The sequence below is a fragment of the Syngnathoides biaculeatus genome, chromosome 8, assembly GCF_019802595.1.
Source record: "Syngnathoides biaculeatus isolate LvHL_M chromosome 8, ASM1980259v1, whole genome shotgun sequence".
NCBI classification, from domain to species: Eukaryota; Metazoa; Chordata; class Actinopteri; order Syngnathiformes; family Syngnathidae; genus Syngnathoides; species Syngnathoides biaculeatus.
The window spans coordinates 31,161,909-31,188,020 of record NC_084647.1 but is presented as its reverse complement, the minus strand read 5'-3'; the positions used below and the strand labels follow the sequence as shown (position 1 = coordinate 31,188,020).

General features: G+C 41.2%; 1 protein-coding gene across 7 annotated transcripts in view; it reads left to right on the top strand.

The window, feature by feature from the left end:
* The first annotated feature begins 225 nt into the window (after positions 1 to 225).
* Positions 226 to 26,112, top strand: part of pipox (pipecolic acid oxidase) — a 48,665-nt gene continuing 22,778 nt past the window's right edge. For 2 of the 7 annotated variants that reach the window (XM_061828011.1, XM_061828009.1), the window contains exons 1-7: positions 226 to 458; positions 3,183 to 3,331; positions 16,245 to 16,458; positions 19,721 to 19,903; positions 20,493 to 20,645; positions 21,712 to 21,756; positions 23,796 to 23,945. In XM_061828011.1, coding sequence (XP_061683995.1) covers positions 348 to 458; positions 3,183 to 3,331; positions 16,245 to 16,458; positions 19,721 to 19,903; positions 20,493 to 20,645; positions 21,712 to 21,756; positions 23,796 to 23,945 — 1,005 coding nt within the window. In that variant the 5' untranslated portion in view covers positions 226 to 347. Of the gene's footprint in view, positions 459 to 938; positions 951 to 3,182; positions 3,332 to 13,810; positions 13,959 to 16,244; positions 16,459 to 19,720; positions 19,904 to 20,492; positions 20,646 to 21,711; positions 21,757 to 23,795; positions 23,946 to 26,112 lie in introns of those variants that run through there. The other 5 variants (XM_061828013.1, XM_061828012.1, XM_061828010.1 and 2 more) reach the window with 5 other exon arrangements.

Genomic DNA, 26,112 nt, shown 5'->3' with positions numbered 1-26,112 from the left:
AAACCAGTGCTCTAACCACTGAGCTACAGGGCCTCTTCTGAGTTTGTCACACTGAATCTGTCATTTCAAACTGGTCAACGTTTTCCTTCCCAACATGGCCGCCACGTAGGCAAGTGGGAGCGAAAGAGAACCAAGAGTGGGCGTAAACTTAAGGAGAGGATTCTAACTGCAGCCACACACATTTTTTTTTAACACGAACACGTTGCTTTTCTCTACCGGGAATTTTCAGACGGAGACAAATAAAATCTAGGCACTCTTTGCTCCACCCACTTTTCAAAGGGCAAAGCCAACGGCGCTATACCAATACAGTACTTGTGTTTGCGAATGTTGCAGTATTTTAATCCACTATGTCGACATCTGAGGTTTATGATTACATTGTAATCGGGGCTGGCGTGCAAGGATCCTTTACTGCTTATGAGCTGGTTAAAACGAAAAAGAAAACCCTACTCCTTGAGCAGGTATGTCACATTTGGCAAAAACTACACGTGTCAAAGATTTCGAGAAATCAACTAGTCAGGAGAAAGTCGCGATAGAAACACCTGTCCTGTAGAGTGTTCTTTGCTCTTTCCATACTTGTGTGTGAAAATTCACCACCATAGTAGAGACTTTATTTATATTCGTAATAATAATAATAATAAGCGATTGGCTGGCAACCAGTTGAGGGTGTACCATGCCTCCTGCCCGAAGATGCCTGGGATTGGCTCCAGCACTCCCGCTCTTACAAAAAAAAAATTATTAGTTCATTATGCGTTCTCCATATCCTTTCTTTTTTCTGGCATAATACTGTAATTGAAATGTCATAATGATTGAGGTGCTGAACGTTTCTGAATAACTTTTATGATAAAAATATCTAATCTTGATGTTTGTATATTACGTTTTATTATCACAAGAGTGCCATTTTGGACTGGGTTGTGGTAATTTAGTCCCTTTTATTGCAGTGATATGTGGAGGTGGGTGTCTCACATTGAGCCAATCAACAGCACATTTCCTTATCTTCCTTTGCAAGAATTATGTGTAAAGGTGAATTCGTTTTTTTGTGTTTCTCTTATTACTTACAAAACAATGAATTGATTACAGTGGAATAACTGGTACGAGCGTTGGCCTCACAATTCTGTGGACTAGGGTTCAAATCCCCCACCTGTGTGGTGTTTGTATGTTCTCTCCGTGCCTGTGTGGATTTTCTCCGACCACTCCGGCTTCTTCCCACGTCCCAAAAAATATGCATTAATTGGAGACTTTAAATTTCCATTAGGTGTGATTGTGAGTGCGACTGTTGTCTGTCTCCATGTGGCCTGTGATTGAATGGCAATCGGTTCAGTGTGTACCCCACTTTCTGCCCCAAGATAGCTGCGACTGGCTTCAGCACTCCCGCAATCCTTGTGAGGATATGTGGCTGATAAAATGAATGGATGGATGTTTGAAAACTCCTGACGGTCCTGCCCTTAAAGGCAACTACGAGGGACTGTTGACATTTATAACACGGTGAAGGAGTTTTTCGTGTAGAAAAATATATCATTGGAAAGCTTGTAGCGGTGACTACAGACGGGGCTCCTGATGTGATCGATCGACAAACAGCTCACTGTAAAGCTGACCCAGACTTCCCAAAATATCTGCATTACCACTTCATCATTCACCGGCAGGCATTCTGTGCAAAAGTGATCATCTTTGGGCACGTGATGACTCCCGTTGTGAAAATCATAAACACCATCCGCTCAAAAGCAAAACAGCACAGGATTTTCAAGGTGCTATTGGAGGACATGTCATCCAAACATGGTGAACACACAGAGAAATCTAATGGCTCAGCAGAGGACAAGTTTTACATCGTTTTTTGTCACTTTTGGATAAAGTCAAAGAGTTCATGCAGTCCAAAGGCGAAGATGTCTCATTGTTTGAGGGCATAGAGTGGACACTTGATCTTGAATTTTTGATGGACATTGGGAAACTAATCAACTTGAACTGCGAGCTGCAAGGCAAAGGTAACACTGTTGGTATGATAAGCACTTCAAAGGCATTTAAAGCCAAGATGAACATTTTCTCTGTGGGTTTACAGACAAAAAGAGTGCTGTACTTTTCCTCTGTGCAGTCGGTGCTGAAAGATAATGCTTTTGCATCTGAAACATTTGACAAAGTGAGAGATTTACTTGAAGTCATAAACAGACATGGGCAAGTTTTTGAGAATAGGTTTTATGACCTTGACCAGCTCAAGCCATGTGTGTCATTCATTTCTAATCTTTTCATGAATGTGGACACAACATGCTTTGTTGAGCAATTAAGTCCAACGTTCAACTTGGATGCTGGACTGGTGGAGATTGAAGTCATAACATTGCAAATTGACTTCCACCTCAAAGCCTACTCGGCTGCACCAAACGTTTGGTGCCTTGTTGACACAGAGAAGTCCAGTGATGTACACACAGCAGCTATGACGATTGCCATCCTGTTTGCTTCAACCGATCTCTGAATCAGCGTTTTCTGACATGAATTTCATCAAAAACAAACAGAACATGCCTCGATGATCCACACCTGAAAGACTCACTCACAGTTGCAAGTTATACTGCACACCAGATTACAACACCCTAACAAAGATGGCAGTATTTGTATTAAAATATTGAAGAATTATGTTCAGTTTAAAACTGTGTTCATGACATGAAGCAGTTTTAATTTTGTTAAAAATCCCGCAGATTTGGTCATTAGATCAAAATATCACAATATTTATTTAAAAATGTGTAAGTTGATTTTTATTAACATTACATAATTGATAAACATGGTGCAACAGTGGAAATGGGACATTTTTCCTATGAAATGTAGTAAGTGATCATCTGAAAATGTAACAATTACTGAGATGAATAAAGTGCTGACCTTGTTGTTATGTTGATCACTTTTGTGAGAAATCATTAACCTTAGCAGTGTCTCTGCATAGATTACAATCATTAATCATGATTAATCATTTATAACTAAAGGCAAAATGTTATTTCAGGAGAGCCTATCAAACTGGTAGCCCTTTGTATCACTCATTATCCACACAGTCGCTCTTGGTTTCAAAAATGTTGGTGACCCCTGCTCTCGGTCTTACACTGCATGTGTTAATTTACTGACCTAACATAGTGAGTCCACCGCTTATATTTAATTCAAAGGATGCCTGCTGACTTTTTTTTTTGGGGGGGGGGATGTTTTTTCCCGATAAGTTTACTCTACCTCACACTCGAGGGAGTTCCCATGGCCAAACCCGTATGATCCGTAAGGCTTACGACCAAAACTTCTACGCAGATATGATGGATGAAGGCTATGAACTGTGGGCTCAGCTCGAGAGGGAGGCTGGTGTCAAACTGTTCAGGTAAGCAAGTGGATGGATTATTTGGTGAGCTTTTGGTTGAACAAAGCATTTTATAACACTCGGGGTTTTAATTGTATGCAGACAGCAACTCATCTACCGGAGCCTTAAATTAATCAATTACTCATGACCTCCAACATTTCTGAATTCCAACTTGAGAGCATCCATGCCTTCAGAATTTTGAAGTGTTGACATTCAATCCATTTAAGCCTCTGATTTCTACACAAAAAGCAAAAAGCTGTTGCCACGCTACATCTTATGCCTTGACTTACAATAATGACAATCTATGAAACCATTTTATTTTTGCAGTGCCTTTCATGTGACTCAAGGAACAGGGCTGATAGAATGATATAAAAAAAGAAAAACAAATTCAAAAAGTAAAATATAGCAAAGGGGTTCAAAAGATGTGAAAACTCAGTGCAGTAATCACTTGCTACATTTTGGTTCACTTTATTGTAGATTGATTACATCACATTTTTTAGAGCTTACTGTACTGCAGTTACTCACGAGCACATCCCTGATCCAGTTAGCTTTATTGGCTATATAATATGGCATCAGTGACTCGCTTAAAGCGCCACTGACATTAAATGCATGATTTTTAGTACTGTATGTTATTAATAAAAAAGAAGCTGGAATGGACACATCTTTTTTCACCATAAAACATGATTTTGACGTATATGCCTTTTCGTAACTCCCGCCATGAAAATCCTCTCGGGGGATTTGTTTTCGGGAAAAAGCAGGAAGTACGGGGCAGGAGCGCCCTCATTTTATTTTTATTAGTTTTACCTGCGGGAAGGTAGCTCGTTGTTCCTTCGTGTTAGCCAAAATGCCGGTTTGTTACCTTTCTGGATATTGCTCAAACACAAAATTTGTTTTGGATAAGAAGCAGGAAGTGATGTTAACAGGAGCAGCGCACTCAGGCAGGCTCGTGTGTTTGTACAAGTTTTACCTGCTGGAAGGTAGCTCTTTGTTACTTCATGTTAGCCAAAATGCCAGCTTGTTGTATTGCTGGATTTACTCTTCATATGTTTCCAAGAGACCGAGTTTGTTGTGAAAAATGGATTGCACAGGTGCAAAGGACGAGAGCTTCGTGGGTTGAAAATGACAGGTACTGTAAGTGTGTATAGAGGTACTGTAAACGCCTTTGACGGCATTATTCATAGCCGATGGTGCCGGTGTTTGGCGTTGAACAACGCCGTAAAGCTGCCCGGCTCAGCGCCAATGAGCCACCCTGGCCGAAGCTGTGATTGGCTCGTCGTGCCTGGGCCTCGGTGTTGTCGTTGCTTGCAACTGGGTAAGCTACGTACTGTCATACTGTCAGGAAGTCTATTATTAGTTTTAAGTGATCCACGTATATCTAAATATGGCTCAAAACAATAGGGTAATATTGCCCCGGTCACTTCATTCGATTGTGAGATGTTCTCTTCTTGGAAAAGAGCTTCTGTGTCAGAAGGGGCTTCGGAAAAATGTTCCATTCCAATTCCAGGTGCCAGTATGTGTTTTCAATGGCGAATGTCCCAGTGTGACATCTGCTGATGACGTAGAAGGCAATATGGCTGCCACTTCGATGTCGAGTGAGACTTCCGCAACTTTGCACATGGATGACATGATCTCCGCTCATATTTATTTTTTCATATAGACACTGACGTGAATAATATGGATTTTATATTAGAATGTTTATAGGGATTGGCACTGGGGCTTTAAAGGTCGACCGACATCCCTACATACATTTTAAAATAGATATTGTGATGAAAACAACATATACAGTGAAGAAAATAAGTATTTAAACACTCTGCTATATTGCAAGTTCTCCCACTTAGAAATCATGGAGGGGTCTAAAATTTTCATCGTAGGTGCATGTCCACTGTGAGAGAGATAATCTAAGAAGAAAAATCCAGAAATCACAATGTATTATTTTTTTAACGATTTATTTGTGTGATACAGCTGCAAATAAGTATTTGAACACCTGAGAAAACCAATGTTTTTATTTGGTACAGTAGCCTTTCTTTGCAATCACAGAGGTTAAACGTTTCCTGTAGTTGTTCACCAGGAGGGATTTTGGCCCACTCCTCCACATAGATCTTTTCTAGAGCAGACAGGTTTCTGGGCTGTCGCTGAGAAACACGGAGTTTCAGCTCGCTCCAAAGATTTTCTATTGGGTTTAGGTCTGGAGACTGGCTAGGCCATGCCAGAGCCTTGATATGCTTATTATGGAGCCACTCCTTGGTTTTCCTGGCTGTGTGCTTCGGGTCATTGTCATGTTGAAAAACCAAGCCACGACCCATCTGCAATGCTCTGACTGAGGGAAAGAGGCTGTTCCCCAAAATCTCACAATACATGGCCGCGGTCATCCTCTTTTTAATACAATGCAGTTGTCCTGTCCCATCCCATGTGTAGAAGATCACCCACAAAGCATGATGCTACCACCTCCATGCTTCACAGTAGGGATGGTGTTCTTGGGATGGAACTCATCATTCGTCTTCCTCCAAACACGGTGAGTGGAATTACGACCAAAAAGTTCCACTTTGGTCTCATCTTACCACAAAACATTCTCCCATTACTCCTCAGTATCATCCAAATGGTCATTCGCAAACATAATGACGAGCCTTGATATGTGCTGGTTTAAGCAGGGGAACCTTCCGTGCCATGCATGATATCAAAACAATACGTCTTAGTGCATTACCAACAGTCCCAGCTCTTTTCAGGTCATTGACCAAGTCATCGTGTAGTCCTGGGCTGATTCCTCACCTTTCTAAGGATCATTGAGACCACACGAGGTGATATATATGTTGCATGGGTCCCAGACCACTCTTACAGATTATACCAGCGCTATTACCAGATAATTGGAAGTCCCGTAGCTCAGTGGCTAGAGCACTGGTTTGGGGTTGTGGGTTCGTATCCCGCTGGGGCCTTCACTCGTTGCGTCAGGAAGGGCATCCGGCGTAAAAAAAAAAAAAAAAAATATGAGATGATACGCTGTGGCGACCCTGAAAAGGACAAGCTGAAAGAAACACACAATTACCAGATAATTGCATCTTGGAAGTAATGAGTAAAACAGTACCTGATAATGAATGCAAAAATTGGGATTCTGTATATCCATTGACTTTTTTTTGAAAAATGAAAACAACCATTTTTCTGATTCTCACCAGGTATTTCACTTGCGTCCATTTGTTAGGAACCTGAAACAAATTGGTAAATTTATCAGCAATGATGTGTAAAATAATTTTGGTGATTGAGAATTCATTGAAGCCATTGTCACATAGTGACAACTGGTGGTGGTGCGGAGAAAATAGGCTTTTTAACAAATTGCCCAAGAATGTAACAAATTATTGTACTTTATTCATCATATAGCTGTTATTGAATCAACTTCTATTGTACAGGCAATTTCACATGAACAATGGCATAGAAGAGAACAGCTGAATGGCAAAGGTAAAACGATCCAACATACATGTGCACATTAGTGTTCCCGTGGTGCTCCAAGTGAGTGTAAATTGGCTGACTAAGTGGCACCTGGATTTGAATCTTTCCTGTGTTGGTTGTGTGCAACCAATAGAAATGTGGAGAGAATGAACTACAACCACCACAATGTCAAAATTATGAAATTGGACTCAAAAGTGTTTTTGGGGCTGCATGAACAACTCACAGCCACTTAATTAATGCCATTTCAAAATCAAATAGCCATGAACATGCTCCTGCCTGAAAAAGGTGGTGTCGGCGCTCTCTTTTGGACCGATGCATCTTCATCCTGAACAGTATGGTGTCACGTCCCATCGGAACGAGAGGTAGGACCCAAATGCAGGAACTCGGAAGACGCAAGGTAGTTCAAGAAGAGACACGTTTATTGTACGCAGAGGTCGGGGATCCAGCAGGCAGTCCGGTGCAGCAGCGGTAGTTGTGACGTCGGGCGAAGACAACAGATGAGCGGACAGGCAGGAGTCGGTACACGGGGAAACAATCAACGCAGGCAAAAGGATCAAGGAGTCAGGCTTGCAAGGTTGGTCGGAGAACGGACGAAGGTCGGTACACACAGGATCAATCAGGAGTACGAGAGTGCTGGAACGGGACATAAAGGTCAACGAACTGGCTGAGGACCAGTCGTCACCGGGTCCTATATATACGGGGGATGATCAGGCCGCATGAGGCACAGGTGTGTGCCTCCCAATCAGCGCAGCCGCCCAGCTCGTGCTGAAGCGGCAGGATCATGACATATGGCTGCTGACGGTAGTCTGACCAGGGCTATAGAAGGCCTTTGGGTCCTCGACAGTAAGGTGAATGAGCACTCTGGTGTTGACACATGTAGGACAAATGGATGAGTGTGTTTGGCAAATACAAAGCACTCGTCTCATCTATTTTAATTCCATTGCGGTTTTCGCAGCAATTTTGACTTTGTGTGTTTTTTTCTGTATTCTCTGTCTGCGGTCTTACCTAAACTGAATGATTACCACTGCAATCTCACCTATGGAGATGTGAAATGGCGTAGATGTATCCTTTGTTAGTGACAAATCATAAGGGAATATTCTGGCTGACTTACTGGCTGTTTCCATATCCCGGCTGTTATGAGGATGCATAAACAACCATTTTTCCTCTGATTGTATCAAAGTAGTTGTAGATCTGGCAAAGTGTCTCTTTTGGGTGATGTGAGAATTTAAGCAAATTTTAGATAAACAGGAGGGAAATGTTGGATTAATTGTATATAAAGTTATCTCATATTTGCTCTCATCTGGATGTTTTTAATGCTTCATTGCTTATGTGATGCAATCCAATTGAGAGGCCCATTGGGTGCCATGGAAACATTGCTATGATGTGCTTAAACAATGTGATGCAATCAAGTGACATTGGGTGCCGTGGAAACACCAAACAGTGATGCAGAAGACAGTATAAAGACTGACGATTTGGAGAGGATGGTGAAGACATTGCAAAGACTCACATGAACTATTTGTGTCACGGTTGCTTTGTTTGTCACATTTGCTTTGTTGTGATGCGGACCATGCTAAAAAGTAAAAAAGGGGAGACGTGGAGATGTGATTAGAACGGGTTGGAGATTGTGAAAGATACACATCCCACATTCTCCTTGCGAGCCAGAAGTTCCTCTTGTCTTCCTTCCTTGAGAAATTCTACTTTAAATGTCCTAGGCTGTTTAAACCTGACATTAAATTGATCCTTCGAAACGGATCCCAAGATGCCTGAAGATTCCAGCAGGTGTGTTGAATACCAGAAAGACCGTGGCCACGGCAGACTCCATCTGAATCTAAAGACCCTTTCCGGGACTGGTGTGCAGCCCACTGGCTGGTGTCCAATGGTTGACGGGATCCTGAGATGGACGGAAGACAATTTTGGTTTGAAAAGAGTGAAACCGGTTTCAAAGAGTAAAGGATGGGGAGTCATTAAAGCGTGTCAGGAGACACAATCAAGCCTTGCCGATACTAGTCAATGACAAGCAATTTGAGGCTGGCGGAGACCTGTCGCGCACTTAAATTCCGTGTGTAAATAGCTTTTGTTCCTAATATTCCCTAAACACCCTGTGGGTGGCGGAGCCCTGTCGCGCACTTAAAATCCGTGTGTAAATAGCTTTTGGTCCTAAAATTCCCTAACACCCTGAGGGTCGCCGAGCCCTATCACGCACTTAAATTCTGTGTGTAAATAGCTTTGCCCCTAAAATTCCCTAACACCCCGAGGGTGGCGGAGCCCTGTCGCCCACTTAAATTCCGTGTGTAAATAGCTTCGCAATAAATTCCATAAACACGCCTAATCCCCCGTGTGCAATGGAGAATCTTGTGAAAGAGGTATCACTTCAGTTGTAAACTTAACACACCACTATGGAAAATAAAGTCAACAATTCTCCACTTGAAAGAGTTAGAGAACAAATCTATTTAGAACTCCAGAACAAAGCCACTTAGAACTGCTTAGGAGTTGTTGACTAGTTCAAATTGACTAAAATGGGGGAAAATATTGTAAGGGAAAACCTAGGGACAGGCTACAGTGTTAGGATTGGAAATATGTCAGAAAAAATTCAATCCCACACAAAACAAAAATTTATATAAAGGAATATCTAACACAATTTCACTGGTCAGTTAAATAGCGGGAAAATAGTGACCTTGCAAGAGTATATAATAAAATAAGTAATAATAATAAGTAGTAATGAAGAGATATATAGAATATTGGATGAAAATAGCATGAGATAGAGAAGAGAAAGTTGAGGGAAAGAAAATTAAATTATGTTTCATAGGAGATTATGACGAGAAAGGACTGACATCAGGACAACAAAGGAAAGGTGAAAATTTAGAACAAAGAGGTGAGTGCTCGCTCCTCTCTATCCTCAACTGCCTTTTTCACAAAATGACATGACATCATAAAATAATGACCAACTGAGACAGACTGGACTTGGATAAAACTTTAAGGGTAGTTTGCCGTCTGCACCTCAGGACATACAAAATAAGACTACCTTGCGTGCCTGACCCTGGCACTTTAATGTAATTTTATTTATTTATTTATTTGATTTTACCAGATGCAATAATCTTCACCATAAAAGATATAAGTAATGCATTTTTCTCAACCCCAGTGCATAAAGAATGCCAAATTTGGTTTGCATTTACATTTGGAGTCAAAATTTAAACTCCATGGTCTATTTGAATGACGTACCGATAACTTCCCCTGATAAGGAAACGTGAAAGACAGTCGCTCTTTTAAAGCATCTAGCTGAGGATAGGCAAAAAGCAAAAAGAAACTCAAAATTTGCCAATAACAGGTTAAACTCTAAAACTACAAACAAATTAACAAATTAAATTTAACTGACAAATTAATGCTGAATTTGGTTTTTAAATAAGATAAATTAACAGCTCCATTACATAAAAGATGCAATGAGGAAGACTTAAAAATGGCATCATTTTTTAAATGGAGGGCCGAAGCGAAAAAAGCATTTTGCAACGCAAAGCAAGCATTCATGACAAGCACAGTTTTGGTTTTGCCAAATTGTGATGAGATTTTTTTATTACATGGTCAATTTCAAAGGTCACTGTGTGACTTCATAGAAATAAGTGCATTAACTGTTTTGTTCCACCTTCTGCTAAACATGACATATTTATCCCAATCAAAAGATGTACAACTCTTGATCCAGCAAATGTTGCCATTTCCGTGATATGGAACAAAGCATGATTGTCAAAAATTGGGAAAGAAAAAAAAATTTTATAAATAAAGCTGATGTGACATGAAAGACCAGGCATTACCAATGGGGAATGTTGTGTTCGTATTTGGGAAAACAGAATCAGAATATGCTGTAGCCTTTTCTGCAAAAACAATAGAACGAGTAGCACTAAGTGAGGCATGTTAAAAAATTAAACCATTTATACAGGCAACCAAGATGCATTTTCAATGGTTCATATTTTTGCGCAATACTGGAAAAAAAATGCAGATAATTTCATCCACAGGCAATGCATGCAAAATTGTTAGTTCAATTACTAAATGAAACACAACTGAAAAAAACTGTTGCTGTATCCAAATGTGTCACACAGACATCAAACAAAAAATATGATTTCATTGGGAAATGCGTTGCTTATAAAATAATAAAGGAAGCTGCATTGGAAAAAACAAGAACCTCAAATTATGATGTTGATACAACTACAAATCTAGAATTGAATACATCACAAGAAATTCAGCATAAGAGTCCAAAAATGGAACAGGATGTATGGAAAAAAAAGAGGCAATACTAAAAAACATCTATGTATGACCAAACAATAAACCAGTTGTACCAAATTAACTTGTCTAAATTGAGCCATGAGGTAACGCATGTCTCAACAGGATGGATAATGGCAGGACAGGTAACATTAATATTAATCTCATAAATAAAAATAAACATTCTCCAAATTGTCCACATAGACTTTATTGAATTAAACCAAAGTGAGATTTTTTATCAAAATGTATGTTTATCACGCATTTGCTGCAATGAAGAGAATGCTTCTGCTTGCAAATAACGCTTTGCTCAGCACATATGTAGTTATCGTACATATTTGTTAGTTTACATATTGTAACTTTCCAACAGCATGCAGACACATAGTCACACAAACACGTTTTTACTCGCCCCCATCCTTTAGATTTGGCACCGTTGGTAGGGACCTCCTAAATCTAATAAAAAGAGAGGTTTCAAGGAAGACTGCTTTAGAACATTCAAGAATTGTATCTGACTCTTCTTCGCTCTCTTTGAGCTCAAGCAACAGAAAACATGTTTTCCCTCCTTCTCTCCTTCTTACTTGGTATTTAACAAATGTCACATTGCATTTACCTGACATAATTTGAAAAAAAGTATTGCTTTGTCATAATAGATGCATTCTCAAAATGGATAGACCTCTTTCCAACAGAGCATCCCATCGTATTGATGTCAGCAGGACACCACATTGTTGGAACCAGGAGACTGGATCCTGGTGAGAAGCATAAAGAAGCACTGGTATTTGCCTAAATGGGAATGTCCATTTCAGGTTTTGTTGAACACTCACAGCTGTAAAAAACAGGTTGACTTGGATTAATTTGGCACATTCCAAAAAGATAATTTCAGTCTAGGATCCGATTGGGGAGGTGGGGCTCTCGATTGGATCGCATCACATAAGCAATTAAGCATTAAAAACAAACAGAAGAGAGCAAATATGAGATAAATTTATATCCAATTAATCCATCAGAAACGGCAGAGGATTACGTCGTCAGAGGCGGATGGATCTTTTTTTTCATGATGCTGCTAATGAACAAGTAAACGGACACTACCGATATGATGGAGATCTTTTGTCACGTTCTGAGAGGATTATGTCGTCGGATGTGTACGGAGCTTTTTATTATGGCTGGTTTCGAAGAAGTTGTTCGAGTTTGGTGACTACACATGTACAGTAGTTAGCGTGTTAGCTAACTACCTGTCTTTGTACTTCTATTTTATGGTTTTGCATTGTATTGTATTGTGTGTGATTACATTGTCTTAAAGTGTTTTGTTAAATGTTGGTTTGACCAAGGGGATTTATTCAAAATTATCATGTAACATACGCTATAAACTGAGACAAATTAGCCCCCCACAACTATTATTTTTGTTAATATATATACACACCTACCTGTCATTTAGAACCCACAAAGCTCTCGACCTTTACACCTGTGCAATCCATTTTTCACAACGTAACGGGTGTTTTGGAAAAGTGTGAAGAGTGAATCACTTCTTCCGAGTATTTGAGCAAAATCCAACAATACGACGAGCCGGTGTGAGGGTCTGAGTGCTCCCCCATGCTGAAAAGTCTCCATGTGATTAATGCGCATGCATTACTTACAGGGCAACTCTCGGTACGTAGCAGATGCTTACTGGGAAATCCCCCGGTCTCATAGTTCCCCTTCTTCTACATAAAGGGAGCTAACATACGTTATAACCTAATCCTAACCTAACCTTAAAACAAAAGTTGATAAAAAGATATACACATACAGTATATGTACATTTGGTGTGTTCGTCTTTCTGAGACGTCCATAGCGAACATGAACATTCGGCGACAAGTTGTTGAATGGCACATGTTGAAGCATGGATGGGGATGTTTTAGACTGGTTGGAAGTTTACAAAATGCGCATTAATATACGCGCATGCGTATTAATCACTAGGAGACTTTTCAGAACCGGGAACGCTCAGACCGTCAAACCGGCCTTTTGGCTAACACGATGAAAAAAACGAGCAATTTTTCACCGCTACAATAGGTATAAACCAGAATAAACACTCGACCCCGCTACTGTAATATATGTCACTTCCTGGTTCTTCTCCAACACAAATGCCTCGAGAGGATTTTCATGGCGGGAGATACAAAAATCATTCGACAACATCATGATGTGTGGTGAAAAAACGGATGGGTCCATTTCAGCTGCCTTTTTTTTAAAATTAAAAATATATTAAAAATCATTCTTTACGTGTCGGTAGACCTTTAAGGTCAAGTGAACTCTTATTCTTTGGAGTAAAAGATAATATACTGTGTATATCTTAACTCATAAATTTGTTAACTCGCCAAATTGCTCGAGATTGCAAAGACAGGGTTCATACTCAGTCTGATCAAAAAAATTTAAGGGCTTTTTAGGGGCATTCTTGGGGGCTGACACGGAAAAAAATTTAGGGCCGACACGAAAAATTTAGGGCCATCGTGGGAAATCAAGAGTAAGGAAAAAAGACTCAACCAATGGTGCCATCAACCGTTCTTGGTTCATCAAATGTTCCAGTACCTCAGTACTTGTGACAGTGATCACTTGTCGCCCCTTGTGGTAGTTCTCCTTAATATGACCATTGTCAACGTCTTCACATAACAGCATACAGAAAAACAGATTCTAACTACAATTGCAACTATATACACAAATGTCTTCTTCTGATGTCTGTTTCAGCACCCCTACTCTACCTCCTTGAGCCTACCCAGTGCCTCCTCTATTTGTTGCTGCAGAGGTGCCAAAGTGGCTCTCTTGTCCTTTGCTCTCCCTCTGAATGCATTGGCCTCGGTGATAAACCTCAGATTCCTCTTTTCTTCTCCCTCCTCACACAGCCTGTCAGCCTTCTCAATCAGCGTAGATATGTCAGTCTCTGGCTTTTTTGGCTTTGAGGCAGTAGAGATGAAAAGTGGGCAGCGATGCCAAATGTAGCCAGGTACGAAGTCTTCCTTTCCCCACAGTGGTAGTTTTTAGCAATGTCACTGTCTGGGAACATGACTGCAAACACCTTCGAATTATTTTCACAAGAATTGTAACTGTAATGGCTGTGGATCACTTTTAAAGTCCACACGATCTCTGCCTTTACCGAGTCCGTCTTCGTGTATTGAACTACGTTCATAAAGCCTGACTTCTGACTGGACAATGGTAGGTGCGCATTAGGGATCGCAACCGGCAACAAATAACCGGTTATAACCGGTTTTTAAAAACCGAAACCGTAATCTGACTTTCGAAATCGGTTAAAATTTCCAATCATTTCTTCCGGTTCCGAACATTCAGTTAAATCAAAGAAACATCAATCATGGCATCGAGGAAACGCTCCAAAGTATGGGAGTAAACTTGTTTTATTGGCAGACATCAAAACACTACTAGCATAACGGGGGGAACTCTGTGAACTCGTCACTCCGGAAGAGCAACAACAAAAACAGTCCGTGCGGAACCCCGCACCCCAACTCGAGGTCCCGCGGGTGAATTATGTAAACACAACTATGGTACCGTTTTTTTGCTACAGCTGTTCAGTTAAAACCGGTTATGAAAGTAAGCGTTTTTTTGCGATCCCTAGTGCGCATGCACTCCTAGTACCACTGCCTGAAGTTGATGCTTCACTATCTTGATATTTTAGAAACAGCTTCATACCAACGGAAGATGAGAGAGTCTTCGCCAAATCAGCGTCTCTGTTTTTCCGGTGCGACTCCAGTGCTTTGACGCCCATCTTTTCAAGCTGGTAACTCTGCTTGCACAGATGGCAGTAAAACATGTGCCGATCTTTTGGATCTCGACGAACCCAGCTCCCAAACTCCTTACTTTCAACCCAAGCTTCTTGAAAAATGCACTTCCCCGTGATACAAGTTGGATCGATGAAAGAACTATGCTACGTCGTAACGAAGACGAAGTGAAATGCCTACTCACGGAAACAAACAATGGAATATTGACAAGATGGCGTTGACAATTTCCGGCTGATTTGGACGCCAGACGGATCGCTATTTTTTTTAAATAAAAGATTAATTTATTTTTTAGGGAGAATTTTGGCGGTAGAGTTCCTCCCTTTGATTTTATTTTTAATTTAAGGCCTTTTTAGGGGCTTGACCGGTTTTCGCGGATTTTAAGGACTTTTAGGAGCCCTAAATGCACCTTCGAAAATTTAGGGGGTTTTAGGGACTTTTAGGGCCGCGTGCGAACCCTGAAAGAACATGACCACAATACCACTTTTTAAAATACCACAAGTCACAGTCAAATAGAGATAGACAAATACCAACCTTAGCACAATGAATTGAGAATCCACACACTCATGTAGCATATATTGTTTTCATATAAAAAAACTAATTAATTTGGAAAAGAAATACATCAGAAAGCAAATGCCTGTGTGAACTTCCAGTGTAGTTAGATGTACAACAAAACCATCTTCGTCTCATATAGGGCACCGTGTCTCTCTTTATATTTGCAAAGTTTATTAAGAGAAGAAAAATTCAGTTATCTTGAAGACTGCTACATGAATGACATGAAACTTCTCGATTACAACGATTTTACTCTTTCACTCAAACACAAACGATGCAACAGAAAATGGAATTGAATGAACTCTACGGTAAACTATCAGAAACAATGCACAGGGACCTGACAAAAAATAATAATCATGGTAATACAGTTGTAGAAAGAAAATAGGCATACATAAAAAACAATAGAACATTCTGTTTGGTTGGACTCAAAATGTAAGCATGAAATGAGTACGATCATACGAAGGCAGAGTAAACCTGGGACTTGTGTGAGCTCGCTAACTTTAACTCAGACGACGATGCACCAACTCGTACTTTCTTGGACTTGGTTTAATGTTTTACTAACGATGTAGGTCCCCAGTTCTGATTTTTCTAAGTGGTCTCAGGAGGAATGGAGGCCGCTTTAGTTGAAGGAGACGAAGCACAAAAAGCAAAATCAAAAGACATTCACAAAGGAAGTTGTTGTCCAGTTGGGGGCACTCTGCTGTTTGAACTAGTTGCAGGCCCCGCTCTTGGTATCGATTGCGGGGATAACTGGTATGGGTGCCATGAATGGCTTCCTGATTTTACAACCTTTGCCACTGGTATTGTAACTTGGACAATAGACATGCCATTGACTACCATGAAAGCCATTGCATTTATTTATTTCTTTTACTCCACCATATTGAAGCCAACATAAAATGATACACAAATTATACTTTGTTACACCTTGAGAATTGCAACTTCCCTTATAGGCGAACAGGACTTCTGGTGATGGGACCAGAAAACAGTCAGAGCTACCTAGACTTTAAGAGTACCCTGGAGAAGAAAAAGATTCCTATGATGGTCTTGACCCCTGATAACTTCAATCAACACATTCCTAATGTCATCCTTGCTGATGGAGATGGTGCTTTTGTGGACACCACTGCTGGAGTATTGTATGCAGATCGGGCACTCAAGGTTGCACAGGTACAGGATATATACAGTGTGTGTGTGTGAATATACATACAAAATAAATGTATGTTTCAGCAGAATTTAGAAAACAACTCAACATTTCCATATTCATCCATCCATTGTCATAGCCGCTCATCCTCATGAGGGTCGCGGAGTACTCGAGCCTATCCCAGCTGTTATTGGGCAGTAGGTAGAGTACAAGTGTAGACAGACATCAGTCGCACTCACAATCACACATAGGGGCAATATAGAGTCTCCAATTAATGCGTATTTTTGGGATGTGGGAGGAAACTGGAGTGCCCAGAGAAAACCCATGCAGGCAAGGGCAGAACATGCAAACTCCACACAGATGGGGCCGGGATTTGAAACCCGCTTGTCAAGCTTTACCAATTATACATTCAATAAACTGGACAAAAAGGAAGCAAAGACACCAGTTCAAGTCTCGCGAGGAGAGAGGTGAGGAACTGTCTCATACAATTCACCACTGCACTCTCTGATTATCCTCTCCTCAGCACCTCTATTTATTTAGTTTCAAAACTCCACTTATTTACATGGATGTTACAAAAAGGAGATGGGTGAGCAAAACATAGTTGGAAGCAAAGTGTACTTGTTTGTTTGTGTGCGTGTGTGCATGTATGTGGAAGATTGCAAAGTACATGTATGGTCATTATTTCTTTAACAGACAACAGGTGCTCCCGGTTCTAACAGTTCTGATGATTAGATGTTTTTGTTCTTGTGCTATCTCCTGGAAGGCGGCTGCCATGTTATCTAGAGCAGAGCAAAGCATTTCTTTATTGGAAGCAGATGTATGATAATTATATTCACATTTATTCCTACACCGCTCCTCAGAACTGTGAGGCCAATGCTCTGACCAGTTCTCCCTCCATGGCACCATGTGACCAAGACATTTTCACATTAAATTTGGTAAAGTAAGAAACAAATTCACATTTCTGAACATCTTAAATTCCGAATTTTCAAACACAACATGAGTCAACTATCCATAGCCAATCAACCCCGAATCTTTCTTTTGTCTTTGACTTTTTAGATCCACACAAAATTGGTCACCCCTTTTTTTAATAATTGTTGAATACCAAAGGTCCGACAGTCAACAGCCGAAATGCGATGTTTGAAGTTTACGAACATCTTGCATTGCAACAAACTAGTATCCGCAAACGTCAGTTTCTACCATACATACTGTTTTTCATTTGATTTATTTATATTATAATCTAGAAGTTTTCATACATCCTGGCCCCCCCTTTGTGGAGTTGCATATTCTCCCCGTGCCTGTGTGGTTTTCTCCAGGCACTCCAGTTTCCTCCCACATCCCAAAAACATGCATTTATTGGAGACTCTAACTTGCCCCTAGGTGTGATTGTGAGTACGACTGTTATCTGTCTCCATGTGCCCTGCGATTGGCTGGCAACCAGTTCACGGTGTACCTTTCCTCCTGCCTGATGACAGCTGGAATCGGCTCCAGCACTCCTGCGACCCTTGCAAGGATGAGCGGCTCAGAAAATGGATGGATGGATGGATGGATGTTATTCATCCACTATTTATAATAATTATGAATTGGCCAGTGTGTTATCATAGCTTCGTCATTGACATAGTCTATGGGAAGTATCAACTTGCATAAGAATTTGGGCTACATACTGCCTTAGAAAAGGAGGACTGAAGTAAACAGGGAATCCCCTGTATACGATATGTAAAACAAGAGCATTCTTGTGTATTTTAAAGCCATTACATTAGTGTTGCCTTAATCTAGATAAAAGGGGTGTCAAACTCATTTTTTTCTTGGGCTACATTGTTGTTGTGATTTCCCTCAGAGGGGGGTAAGAGCAGGGAAACCATATAGATGTTTCATCACGAAATCATATTTAAAGGTCAAGTGTCATGAAATGGGTGATTTTTAGTATGTTATTAATGAAAAAACGGCAGCTGGTATAGACGCATCCGTTTTTCCACAAAAGATGATTTTGATATATATGGGTTTTTGTAACTCCCACCCTGAAAATCCTCTTGAGGGATTTGTTTTCGAGAAGAAGCAGGAAGTGACGTATGGGGCAGGAGCACCCTCCAGCGGACTCGTTTGTTTCTATTAGTTTTACCTGCGGGAAGGTAGCTCGTTGTTCCTTCGTGTTAGCCAAAATGCCGGCTTGTTGCCTTTCTGGATATTGCTCGAACACTCGGGAGGATGGATTTACCCTTTCAAATTTGCGCATGGATGACGCGCTCTCTGCTCATATTTATGTTTTCGTATAGACATTGAAGTGAATAATGTTATATGTATTTTTCATTGCAATATCTATTTTAGAACATTTTAAATAGGGATGACGCTTGACCTTTAGCCATTACACAACAAATTGAGGGGTAACTCATTTTGAAATAATTTGTTCAAATTTTTTTTAGGTTTTTGTCGAAACAAATTTTGGTAACAGTAAAATGCAATATGTCAACATTCTTATTATCACAAACTAGAATTTGGGACCATGAGTTTGACACCTAATGTTATTAATAAATAACTAAATACAGACACTCTGATCTAGAACAATAATTCCCAACCAGTGTGCCGTGGCACATTAGTGTGCCATGAGAACTCCTCAGGTGTGCCACGGGAAATCATCAAAATTCACTTAATTGGTCAGAAAAACTGCTATTAAAGAGACAATTAATTTTTGTTCAGCTGTCCTTCCCGCAGATGTTGATAATGGAGAGTGGCAGACAGAACAATAAGTATTAATAAAGGCTCTTCTATTAGATGGTAGAAAGTACATAATTGACAGGTATATCTATTTTTTGTAGCATTTTAGTTTGTAAAGAAGTAAGGTCCCCCACAGCTACCCTGCACAACAAAAGCCAAATAGGGAGGGGAGCATTCCAACACCGACCCTTATCCACAGCCACGCTCAACAGTCAATCCACCGTCCCATTCTATTGTAAATGTTCCTTAATAAATGAAGATTCAGCAGTAATGTCTTCATAAAATACAGAAAGTGGCTGACGATTAAAGCCTAAAGGCACGGCTCTTGTACCATCACTGGATTATCCATCCATTAACACAAGGGTTTCGGGAATCACTGGATTAACCATGGGCAATTATTGCCAAGTGCTAATGTGTACTGTTGGTTGACTTTCCCAAAAAGACTGATTCTTGGAAATTAGACTATTGGTAATGTTCAGATAATATAGTTCTCATTTGGTCAAATTAAGCATGCGCTTGTTTTTTTTCTGAAAATTCCCAAAAATGGTATGTGTGTATTATTTTGTCTTTGGTTACCAGGAGCAGTTTCACAAACTGGGTGGTGTCATTAAAGACCAAGAGAAGGTAATCGACATCAAACCTGGCCTGACTGTGACTGTTTCAACCTCTGCTGGTGTTTATCAAGCCATGGGTCTTGTGATCACCGCCGGACCTTGGGCTAATAAATTGCTGGCCCACGTGAACCTACATCTTCCACTAGAGGTAATAATAATAATTTCCATGTGATTAACAAATTAAAATCACCACGGTGGCGCAGCTGTTAAGCATTGGCCACACAGTTCTGAGGTCCAGGGTTCGATCCCTGCCCCACCTGTGTGGAGTTTGCATGTTCTCCCTGTGCCTGCATGGGTTTTCTCCAGGCACTCCGGTTTCCTCCCACATCCCTAAAACATACAACATAAACTGGACACTCTAAATTGCTCCTAGGTGTGATTGTGAGTGTGGCTGTTTGTCTCTATGTGCCCTGTGATTGGCTGGCAACGAGTTCAGTGTGTACCCTGCCTCCTGCCCGTTGACTGTTGGGATAGGCTCCAGCACCCCCGCGGCGCTCGTGATGACAAGGAGCTAAAAAAATGGATGGATGGATATATATGTATATATATGGAGATATATATTCACAGCCTGACCTAAGAGTATAACATTATTATTATTATAGGGATTATACATTCGTCATCATTAATGTCCGCTGAGAAATTGCAACTCCTCACAGATATTTTTCAAAGATTGTGAAAACTATTTCCCAAGTCGCTAAAATGGCACACTGATTTGTATGCTGTTTGTTTTACTGCAGGTGGTGAGAATCAATGTGTGCTATTGGAAGGAGAAGGTACCTGATTTATACCATGTGAATAAACGCTTTCCCTGCTTCTTGCTGACTGAAGGAGAGGGAGTTAAAGACCATATTTATGGCTTTCCTTCCAACGAATACCCTGGCCTTATAAAGGTACTGTATGTCTCACCATGCAACAGTAAAATACTGCTTGTACTAGACCTGGACAAAGTTAACTCTGTGGGCCACATTCGGCTCATCCACTATCTCCGACCAGCCCTCATACTCTTCATGAGGTCAAAGCAGTCACTCACATTTGAAAAATGTACGGGTGTGGTCAGTCATGCTCGCAGATAAAGTTGCGGGTGTGATTAGGGATGGAATCTCAAGAACTTAAAATAACTTACTGGATTAATATAACTTTAAATTGAAAATATAATAAACAAATACATAACTAAAATAGAAAACAAAAATTTATAACTCAGAAATGATAATTTCCAATTTCAACTGATATTAGTAGAACATGATTTAAAACTGTATTTAAAATTTTTCATCAATAAAATTTCTTGATGTGACAAACTTTGTCTGAAGAATAGTTAAATACACTGGCCTGTCAAGGAATAAACACAAACGGTCTATACCCACAATTCTTTGAAAATGCTGAAAGTTTTGTTCAACATAATCGGTGTTAGTGGCAACAAGCTAGCGATACATTGTAACATTCCTGTCGGCAATCATGATGTATTGTTGTGGGGGGGTTGCACGCATCGCCGCGACTGCCGTAAATAGGAGCCCGGCTTACTAGAGTGCGCCTTTATGTGCTTGCGCTCGACGTATTGGCCACACCTGAATCAAGCAACGAGGTGGATGATAGTCTAATGTTTTCTTTTTTTGGGGGGGCATGCCCTCACACTGCCTCGCGATCGACCCCTGGTGCAATTGAATTTCCTTTGACATGGCTCATTATGTTGATGACTTTTGACGTAAATGTGCTTGCAGTACGTGAAGCAGCTCGGAACATGTGCTTTTGGCATCACTTCCATACATGCTTAGTACGGTTAACTTGGATTTCCTATTTCCGGGTGAATACTGATTGTTTAGGAACAGACTTGTTTAGTTAACAATGTTTATGAAATAAACAATGTCAAGACTACACAAAATAAGCAATGTGTTTCAATATTTATTTTTTCTACTCGTAACAAATTTTACACGTGTGATTTTTTTGTGCTTGACTGTGCAGATTTGCGAGCATGAAGACGCGCAAGCACGGTCGCGCTCGTCAAATGTCAGTGACTGGGTCGAAGTAAAATGTAAAATACAAGTACAGATTAAAAAAATTGAATATGGCAGAATAGTCCATTTACTTCAGTACTCAGATAGTCGTGTTCAAAATAGTAGCAATCCAATGTGACTAGATGAATCCACATTTTCTGTATCTTTTTTATTGCTACAAGACAAACACGTTACCAGTAAGTGCACTAGATTCTCAGAAAACCAACAAGATCCAACGCTCATGACATATACACTCTTGAGGGTGTGCAATTGGGCAATTTGTTGAAAAGTGTCTGTTAAAAAATAGCAATGTGGCATTCTATCAGCGAGGTTATGAAGTTTATGAAAAACAGGTGTGAATCAGGTGGAGTGTTACTATGACTGCCACATCCAAATTGGCCCTACCCCGTCAGTCAGTGCACCCCACCCCACGAGTGGTGTGGTGCATTCAAAATCTGACGAGCCAGGGAGGAGGCAGCGCTATCAGGCACAGTCAAACCTGGCCACCGCACCCATGACCCCCCAGAGATGGCTGTATGTGGTGCAAAACGTGGATGAGTGTGTGTAGTTCATTTAATATCCAGAGGGGGAGGCAGAGAGGAGGGGAAGGGCACTCAGACCAGGAAACAGCTTTCTCTCTCTCTCTCTCACTCTCAGACATTCTGGAGTTGCCCACAGTGAGAGGTGCCAAGCAGTAGTCGGTGTACTTATTGCCCAAAGGCTCGGCGCCTGTACATTGGGGTTCACACCAGTGGACGACAGGATACACTCCCTCTGTCTGCAGTTAGGGGGACGGGTCCTGACTGTTGTTTGACAGCAGCAAATAGCAGTTCAGAGTACCCACCCTTTTTGGACTCCTTAGAGGGGTTGCTAGGAAGCGCCCCCGCTGCGGACTCCATCATTCTACTGGGGGACTTCAATCCTTACGTGGGCAATGACAGTGAAACCTGGAAGGGCAGGATTGGGAGGAATGGCCCCCCTGATCAGAACCTATGTTCAATGGTTTGTCTATAACGAACACCATGTTCAAACACAAGGGTGTCCACACATGCACTTGGCCCCAGTACACTCTAGGTCGTAGTTCAGTGATTGATGTCATCGGACATGCGGCCGGATGTCTTGGACACTCGGGTGAAGAGAGAAGGCAGAAGTGTCAACTGATCAATCAACCTGGTAGTGAGTTGGCTCCCATGGTGGGGAAGAAGCTGGTCGGTCCTAGCAACAATCTAGTTGTGAGGGTCTGCTGGAAATGGCTGGCAATCTCCTGTCACATGGAATTTCAACTCCCACCTCCGACAGAACTTTGCTCATATTGGGAGAGGCGGGGGACACTGAGTCCGACTGAATGATGGATGATGGCTTGGACGGCCAACAGGAGCTGTGGCTGTGAGGTGGTCACTGCCTGTTGTGGCGGGAATCCCCGAACAGTTTGGGGAACACCAACAGTGAGGGATGCCGTCAAGCTGAAGAAAGAGTACTATTAGACCATTTTGGCATGTGAGACTCCAAGGCAACTGATGAATACCGGTTGGCCAAGTGGAATGCAGACTTTGGTGGTCGCTGAAGCAAAAACTCAGACCTGGGAGAAAGACCCCTTCCGGAGACACCGGATCAAGCAGTGCACCATCAACACTGTGTATAGTGAGGATGTCAATGTTGTGAGTTGGTGGTGAGAATACCTTCGAAGACCTCAGTTTCACCGACATACCTTCCCATGAGGAAGCAGAGTCTGGGTTGTCTGAGGTGGGCTCTCCTATTTCTGGGTTTGAGGTCACCGAGGTGGTTAAAAAGCTTTTTTAAAAGCCATTATAATTAATAGTGTTTTTGAATTGTACTGAATAATACTGAGAACTGCATTTTGGTGATCATTTACCGACATGTATATGCCAATAGATTAAATACAGGTATAAAGTATTGTAGTCTGATAGAACTAGATTGTGCCAGTTGCCACTTTGGGTCAACATTATTGTTCTGCAAAGCGTCTGTTTTTCCATAATCAAAACCATAATTATAGATGTCATATAAGTGTTACCTGTTATTATGTGGATACAGATTTGCTACCATAACGGCAGTGAGACTGACCCGGACCAACGAGACAAGAAGACAGACTGTGCCGATATTGATATCCTCCGACGTTACATCGCCCATTATTTGCCAGGCGTAATTCCTGATCCCGCTGTGATCGAAAGCTGCATGTATACGGTTAGTAGAAATGCTTTATCAATACTATGTGTCAGAGTAATTCAGTGAAGTCAAAAACATTTAAAAAATACTCCGGTATTGTCTCATCAAGTGGATATGAAAAGTCTACACAGCCCTTATCATTTCATTTTTCTTTATCTCTCAGAGGGCAAGTAAAAATAACTCCGATAATGTTTGAGAAGCAGTGCGGACCCTCTTAAAATTGAGATGTGGATGCATCCAGACTTAACCGACAACATTTGAAACTTTTCAATTGGAGTCAACACACCACTGACACAATTTAAAATAGCTCTGACTACTCTAAGGCATGAAAAAAAAAAGGTTTGTGGTTCCGATTTCCCGACCGACCCTAAAAATTCTCGCCGACCCTAACATTTTAACACCAAGGAATAAATCTGTTAGTGGCGTGGTTTTCCACGGCCCCGTGCACAGTGAGCTAGCGCGCTCCGCAAAGCAGTATATTGGTGGCAGTATATTGCCGTCGGGCTTCTTTTGTTTAGATGGAGTTGGGGCCTTAGTCCAGGTGGAAGGAATTTTGAACAGTTCCAAATACCAGTCAGTGATTGCACGAAAACCTCTAGGCTTCTGCTAGTTTGAATAAAATATCTGTAAAAACCTCATAAAAATGATTAACTTTGTTTTGGGTTAAATCATTGCGGTGTGTGCTGGCTCCTATTTTACATGAGTTTGAATATGTTGATGAATACGTTAATCCTGAACAAAGCCACATCCCCATTTATGTGTCGTTCGTCAACATGGCAACGCCTGGGAGAGGAGGGTGCCACCGGCCGGTTTTCTGCGTACAAAGATCAAGGACACCCACTGCCCTCCACAACACATTCTTGTCTGATTAGCAAATGGACAACACTTTATCTGTTGATTAAATGTATAAGGTCCTATTTAAGCAAATAATAAACGTGCAATAAAAGTAAAATAGTCTTCATTCCCTCTCTTGATCTACGAAATAGACCAGAAAAACAAACACGAAAATCACAAAGGTAACCCTTCAAGAAATATGGAAAACATAAAACTCTCTCTAATCATCCAAACACACCTTTTAACAAGTGCATAGTCTCACGATTCGATGTTTAACCGGGGCTTCCACAACAGAAATTGATGTAAGAGACCAGGTTTGGGCGAAAAATAAGTCGGGCCCAATAAATGTCCACAGTTGGAGTTGGTTCACTCACAGGTGTCATAAGCTGCCTCTGCCTTGGCCCCCTCGTTTGTTGAACCAGCCACCATGCCCTTGCATTGGACCTTGGGGTGGAGGAACTGTAAAACAGTCTTTAATCCAGTGATCTGGAGAACCACAACCAAAACATCCTTGATCATGTTGATGTTGTTGCACTCTCCCCCAGACCCCTCCACGCCTTCCTGCGTATCCTCCCCGGCTATTACCCCGGATCCCACCTCCCCGTCTAGGTGGTTGTTGGCACCAAAAAATTACATCTGGTGTGGTTTTGGACCTTTATGTCTTGCCTGTGCTACTCCTGTTTTTGGAGTTCAGTAATTTCATTATCCTCACCCTGTTGTTGGCTTGGATACATTTTGAGGTGATGCACTAACTGCCGTCTAAATCTAGGCTCATCTCCGGACAGGAGGGCAGGGTCAGTTTTAAGAGTGGTCTGTACTGGTTCAGGGAGACCTGCCAGGATCGGAGTCCTGAACATAGCCTCCTCCAAACCAGACTGTCCAGGGTGACGTCCAGTCGATTCAGTCCAAAGTTTACTACACTTAGTCAAGGGCTCAAGTGGTTTATTTAACGGAGCAGAAAGAACTGGGGGCGACTGTAACAGTAGTGGGGAACCTCTCTCTGACAACTACGGCCAGATGCTCCAAGTGTGCTCTCAATATGGTTCCATTGGGTACGTTAAGCATACCTGGAGTTGTCTCAATTTCTCGTTGTTCAATACTAGTGCATGATCTAGATGCTGCTTGTCTCCAGTCTCTCATGCAGAGTGTATATACCTGTAAAGTTTCCACCGAACTAGACAGCCATGTATTACCACCAGAAGAGAGCAAGACAATTAACATCTTTTAAGATCAAACGGCTTGTATTTTGGACCTGCTGGAGCCTCTATGATAGGCATCATTGTAAAGCAAAGCAAAGCAAATTTATTTGTATAGCGCATTACATACACAAGGTAACTCAATGTGCTTTACA